We start from the raw sequence: 7,150 nt of genomic DNA, 5'->3' as shown, positions 1-7,150 counted from the left end.
TAAGTTTTTTTCCTCTGCCGGCTTTTGTCCTGCCTAGTTAATTTTTTTTTTTTTTTTTTTTTTTTAGAGTCACAGCAGGTGCCTTGGAGTCTTGGTTAGGGAATGATGGGGCTTGTGAAGATTTTTGGCTAGGTGTATGAAACAAATCAGGGGTCCCTGCATGAAGGTGCAGGCTGGATCAGACCCACAGATCAACCTCACATGCTGAATCCAGCACATACTGCAGGCCAGTGCAGGTGCTGCATACAGCAAACACCCTGGACCAGCCCCTCACACTACATGCAACATGTGCCCAGACTAGTTCCAAGAATCTTAGGCAGTGTATGCCCCAGACCAACCCCACCTGGGGCCAGTGCTGGTGCATGCTGCATGTGGTCTGTGGAGCCAATCTGGGGCAGGCCACATGCAGGTCCAGGCAAGACCCACGGGCAGCAGTTCTGGCCAGATTATATGGCTCTGTGAGATGGATCTGGCCCACAGGCTATATGTTTGATACCCTTATAGTAGAAAGATGGTATTGTAGGGAAAGGTGTTGGAGGAAGTGGTGTAAGCCAGCTTCTCTTTCTTCCTCTGCCTGCAGTCTGTCCTTGGACTACCTACTTATATAAACCATATTTGCTACTTAGAAGACAGTGTATAGCAGTAATTACAGTTACCTGTAATTGGAAGTAAAATAATCAATTCACTACCTCTGAAGGACCCATTTGGGAAATGTAATTGTTCTTCACTTTTGACTTGGAGATAGGATGTGACACAGAAAAATACTTCCTGTCATGTAACTGTGAAACTTGATGTGACCTGATGCAACCCAGTACTGAACAAAACATGCTCCAGATGCTGCTTCAACAATGCAAAGACAAAGGGAATAGGTGGTGAGACACTCTGCATTTTCTACTAGCCAGTGGTAGAAAAAAGCAGACTGTTTGCACTCTTGGGGAAAAATGTGCCAAAACCTATGCTCTCAAGTTTGGTATGTGTGCATAATTCATATACATCATGAAAACAGAATATACCCCTACATTTAACTCTGTTCTCTCATCTTAATTTTGAAATAATAGTGACTGAGACAGGTTTGGCTTAACAATCCTTTCTTTATACCAATTTTAATTACTTCAGTTCCACTGCATAAAAATGACTTAACTGTTTTTTCCACAAACACTAAGCAGTTCACATCTTAATTTAAAATACACGTGTCAACACCATAACATCACAGAGCCTCTGAGAATACTTATTCCACTTCCCATGCATGTCATCAAATCTTCCACTTTTACCATTTATGTGAAAGAAGAAAAGGAGTGGGGGGAAGTCTGTTGCCACTAGCAGTATCATATTTTCTCAGTTGTCCTTCAGAAATTATTTGGTAGAATGAAAACAGTCTTTCTGCTTTTTAACACAATGGGGAAGCTTGTCAGAGTTTTAGCAGGCATTCTGTAGCTACAGGACTTGATTTAGCAAACTACTTCCTGTTATTGTCCATAAGCCCTGTGCAACAGCAAGAGATATCTGCCAACAGCAACTGCCTCAGTGATGCTTTACACCATGTGTACCGAACTATAATTTACTTCCTTCATTTAAAAGCTGAGCATCCAGCATTGTAGTGCTATGATGGCATCCTTTCACAGTGATACTGGATACTCAGCAGCATGTTTCTCCCAATATAATTAAGACTGGATGCATCTACACATGCAGTTAATTTGCAGAAATAAATTCTGGCACAGTTAGTGCTGGAGTCAGCTGCTCCTGGACATAGCGTTTACATGTGTGCCCAGGACCACAGCAATTTGTGCTGGGGCAGAGCAGCCCTGGGCTGGCAGCAGACTCGGGAGTTCAGCCCCGGGCTCCAGGTTGCAATGTCAGGCAGTAGACTGGCTGGCTGGGGCACAAGAGTGCCCAAAGAGGGGAGCTGTGTGGCTAGGCAGCAAGTAGAGGTCTGGCCCCCTGCTGCCTGTGCTGACAGAGCACAATTTATGCCTGGGTCAGCATTTACACGTACATTTATGTACAGTTATTTTCACCACTGTAAGATAGTACTGTCCCTGACAATACTTTTATATGGCAGTGAAAATTAGTTTTTGGAGGACTAGTAGCATCACACATGTACAGTTGACTCTTCATGCTGCAGCAAATTAATATACTGTGCAGTTAAACACACATGTAGATGCACACACTGAGAGTGAATGAACAGATCAGGATAGCATTTACAAACTCATATTAAGGGATTAAGAAGTAATACAGCTGCATAATGGTGATAGAGCCATTATTATAGTTTGTCATCCTTGGCAAATTAATAATTATATGTTATTCTAAAATCTAAATGGTGAGTGAGGAGAAAGAAAAGCATGATCAGAGCTTAATTTGCAGACGTGTGTTTCAGTTGCATGAAAGAGAGAAAAGATTCAAGTTACTTTTTGCTCTCAGAGAATAAGTGTGAGTACAATTGGAGGGCTTGCTCTTAGGGCTCATCTTCACCAGGAAATTAATGTACTGTAAAGCTGTATGTGAATTAACAGTCCATTTTTCATTAACTTGCTGTGTAGACATGTTTAGCATACAAGGTTAAAGGTGTTTTACTCCACTTTCAGAGCACTTTGGAGATGAAAATATATATTGGTAATAAATTAGTAATATATATTAATAGATTAGTGATATATATAGTATATATAGTATAAATTCTGTGATCCAACTATACTTATTACTATTAACAAACTTTTCGCTTATCTTTGTGCACGTGTGTGTCCAGGCCAGCCATTTAAACTGGATCCCAAATCCGCCCACAGAAAGTTGAAGGTATCCCATGATAACCTGACAGTGGAGCGTGATGAAACCTCTTCCAAAAAGAGCCATACACCTGAGCGATTCACTAGCCAAGGGAGCTATGGCATAGCTGGCAATGTATTTATCGACAGTGGACGGCATTATTGGGAAGTAGTTATAAGTGGGAGTACATGGTATGTATCACATTTTTAATGATCTGCCATGCCAGAAATAAGTTGCGTTTGCTTCCATATCAAGTTGCATTTGAGTCATGTATCACTGTGCTGTGCGGACCTACTTTTTGATGTCTTCTTTCACCTTCTTTCCACTGGAATACATATTAAATCAGCAAGGAGAAATCAGATTAGAACAAATGGAAAAAAGAGTGGCAGATGGAAAGTTGGTGTTTTAAGTTAATTAAGGTGTTCCTTATTCCTATGTTTAGGATGGGAATTTAGGTTGGAAGAATTAGAATCCAGAGTTGTTAAGTATTCAACAATTTTCCTTGTAAATAAAAAAGGCCTTTGTCATTAGGTAAGAATTCCAAAAATTTGCTATAGCAGCCAAATTACACAGTTTTATGGACAATAGAGTTTGCATGATCTGCCAGTCACAACATGGGGAGTAGGGAAGAACTTTAATTAAGGCTGTGCAGATATTTTGGTGAGTCTTCCCTTAATGAGAATTTAACATAAATGAACAGAAGGGTGTCAGGCATTCCTCAGAGTCCTTCAGGGTAATGTTTAGCCTTTTATTGCTGGAAAACAGCATAGCATGAAAAAGGTGTCTTCTTAAGCTGTTTTGTTTTACAGGTATGCCATTGGCATTTCTTACAAGTCAGCACCTAAGCATGAGTGGATTGGAAAAAATTCTGCCTCCTGGGTGCTTTGCCGTTGTAATAATACCTGGGTGGTGCGACATAACAGCAAAGAAATTCCTATAGAGCCTGCTCCTCACCTCCGTCGTGTTGGGATTTTGCTGGACTATGATAATGGTTCCCTGGCCTTTTATGATGCTTTGAACTCTTTACACCTTTACACTTTTGACATTACATTTGGGCAGCCTGTTTGCCCCACATTCACTGTATGGAATAAATGTTTGACAATTATAACGGGGCTGCCTATCCCAGATCACTTAGACTCCACAGAGCAGCTTCCATAACTGCTAAAAGCAAAGAGGTAGGATGACAAAATTTTCAGTGGACTGCTAGAATGCTGCCCATAGAAGCTTGATGGGAGCTATTTGATTATATGGCATTTAAGAGGTCTCTGATGATTCCCATTTCAGCAGAACTGAAAATGGGAAACTCTCTTTACTGTGTATTTTGTATTAAAGGGCAAGAAATGGCTTTAATAATTTCTCGGAACATTTTTGTATTTAGTCTCTTACAGGAAGATTTATAAATTATTTATAGATTTAAAAAAACAACGAAAAAAAGGAAAGCCTGATTTGGATATTCGGATTACAATTCATTGCTTTTGCACATGAAGGGCCTCATTCACTAAAGTTTCACTAGCCCTTTCCATAGTTTTATTTTATAGCAGACAAAACAAACAAGAATTCTGTATACTAGAAACTGTGCAGAGGACAAATCCACATACTACAAGTTTTAATTGTACTAATGTAACATTAAATTCCAATATTCTTGTGTGCAACATCTTCCGCAACACAGGGATGTGCAGTCAGAGAAGAAAAAGTAGTAGAAGAAGAAGAAGAAAGAAAATAAAAAGAGGGCAGTGAAGCTAGCCAGTCCAACAAAACAAGAAACATTATTTTTTTTCTATTTGCCAGTAAGGCAGCATGTTAAATCTACTTCTAAAAGAAACGTGGAATATTTTCTATAAATCCAGTAGAAAAACCATCTGGTGATTTATATTATTGATGATTCTCTCTACCAAGGCTTAACTTCTATCTTTAGAAAGCTCTGTAGGATCATTGAAGATATGCTAGACTGATATCATCCAGAAAATCAGCAGCACTGGAGTAGAGCAGCCAATCTAAGGCCTGACTGTAGCTTGGTTTGATGATCAGCTGTTCATTCTAAGTTCCATTGTAACTGGAATGGGTCGATTCTGGTGGTAGAGATGTGGATGAGTATCGTTGAGTTTACAAGTTCACCATAACCCCCCAAGCCTGTACACCTAAAATGAGACAGACTCCTTACATACAACTGATTGTAATGTGAATGCAAGTGTTTTGTTGTCTCACACCATCCAAAATCTATAAACAGGCAACTCATTTGATTTACAAACATTGTATTGAAAAACACTGTACCGAAGTTCATCATAAAATCAGACAATGAAACAAAAATGTGCTTTATTGTGTGGGGTTGTTTGAGAGGATGTTCTTTATGAATGAGGAGTAAGTGACAAATTTGCAGCAATAAAATTAATTTGTCTATTTTACCTTCTAATTAGCCCTGGTGTTAGTAGGTAGAACCCCACTGGAGTCAGGAGAGGTTGTACCTACTTTGTCCTAATCTGAACCATCGTTTCCTTTTCTTTTTATACAAAGTATGGCCCTTTATGCTTCCTACAATATTTATGTGTAAATGATCACATTGGGAGATTCTTAGAAATAATTGAAATGTAAAAGACAGTATGAGGTCTTTAAAAGAATGATTTTCCTACTGAGATGATCAAAATAGTTTTATTGCTAATATGAAATGGTGAAAAATCATCTTTATGGAATACCAGCTTCAAGAAAGCATTGGCTCAGTAAATCTAAATTTTGCTTTGGGTGTCCTTTGGAAAGGACACTTTAATGCACTTTGTTCACTAATGGGTCCAAAATAAAAGGGTCCTAAGCTCAGCTTCAGAGTTGTTAAACATTGATTTTCCAGGTACAAAGATATGATATAGTTTGCCTTATGATCATATGAAAGAAGCTTATGAGCAGGGTAATGAGTACATGCCTATAGCTTTTTAAAAATTAGAAATTACATTGCTGGGGGGCTTTTTTTCCCCTTTAGTTTCCTATTCCTGCCATATTTACTGTTGAATGAATGGGGAAAATTTTCCCTCTGGTAATAAATTAGCTGGAGCCATTTCATTGCTTCTTGCTGTGGCATCATTCCACTGTTTACAGATAATAGCCACTGATCTTGTCTAATTTGACATGTTTAAGGGAAAATATGTACATACTCTCTGCCACAATGTTTACTCTAATGTCTATGATGATATAGAAAAGGGCCCAGCACAATTAAAATATATTCTGAAATATTGTTTTTGTAAATCATTTTCTAATGACCAATGCCACTTGATGTGCTTTGTCCAAGTTATCTAACCTTGAATGTTTATGTGAAGGCTGTTATGTACAGTGGATAGGACACAGTTCATAAAAAAACAATGGTAAAAAGGTATGGGGAAAAGGGAGTGACAATTTGGGATGGATGCCAGTCTCCTGTCTAGCAGAGAAGAATGAGCTACAACAGCCTACTAGGTAAAGCTATGTGCCTCCTTTTTCAGAAATACAGTATTAGGTAAATCTGGAAGCTAATCTCAGTAACCAGCAAACTGAAAACAGTTCATGAGTTAACCACACAAAACTCACAGAGATCAAACTGGATTGAAAATTGTATCATGAATTAGAAAGGTTTCCCCCTCTTTTTCATTTTAAACACAGACCATGTGTTCAGAGATTGACTCTGGTTTTGGCAGAAGGGAAAAATGGCCTTTTACCTGCTATAATAATCCTTACTATAGGATTTATATTTCACCACTGAATACTTCATTTGGAGCCAACCACATTTGTCCTGTGGACTATAAATTCAGTCAGTGCACTATATACATATGGGCATGTGTGTTTATGTGTAGTTGTAAATGTGCACACGCACAGACACGCACATGTATATGTATGTGTGTGTGTGTGTTTGTGTGTTTATATATATTAAAATATAGGTATACATATATAACTGTAAATTAATTAGCAGCAAATTAAGTTTCAGACCATCCCTTTTAGTTTGTTTTTGATCCATTACATGTGCTGCATGAACTGGAACTGAGGAAACAACCTGTCATCTTTGGTATTCATATGGAGACTTTTTAAAAACACCAACACATCTGTTTATTTTATGGTACTTGATTCAATGCCTGATTAATCAATAAAAGGATCCCTTTGAAAAGATAGTTTCAGTGTTTTATGGCATTTTGCATGGTCTATAAAAATCAAATGAAATATGGGGGACAGCTCTCCTTTTACAAATAAAGCACATCGATTTTAAAAAGGAATAACTGGCTCAGAAGTGGCTTTACTTGTATCTTATGACACAAGTAAAGCTTTATGACTGGTGGTGAAGTACTGATTTATAATGCCATATTAAAAAATACAAATACTTGGGACAAAATTTGCAAAAAAAATGTATAGTGAATAAATCCCATACTGGGATGATGATAAT

The 7,150-nt window shown here is 38.2% G+C and overlaps 1 protein-coding gene across 1 annotated transcript in view; it reads left to right on the top strand.

Annotated features, from left to right (window-relative positions):
- Nucleotides 1-6,881, top strand: part of MID1 (midline 1) — a 313,623-nt gene extending 306,742 nt beyond the window's left edge. The window contains exons 9-10 of the mRNA XM_019524500.1: nt 2,741-2,948; nt 3,567-6,881. Coding sequence (XP_019380045.1) covers nt 2,741-2,948; nt 3,567-3,915 — 557 coding nt within the window. The 3' untranslated portion in view covers nt 3,916-6,881. The remainder of the gene's footprint in view (nt 1-2,740; nt 2,949-3,566) is intronic.
- The last annotated feature ends 269 nt before the right edge of the window (nt 6,882-7,150 follow it).

This window comes from Gavialis gangeticus, unplaced genomic scaffold (assembly GCF_001723915.1).
Source record: "Gavialis gangeticus isolate Ggan-Ray unplaced genomic scaffold, GavGan_comp1, whole genome shotgun sequence".
Classification (NCBI taxonomy): Eukaryota; Metazoa; Chordata; order Crocodylia; family Gavialidae; genus Gavialis; species Gavialis gangeticus.
Note: the sequence above shows the minus strand (reverse complement) of the source record. Positions and strands in the feature narration are given on the sequence as shown.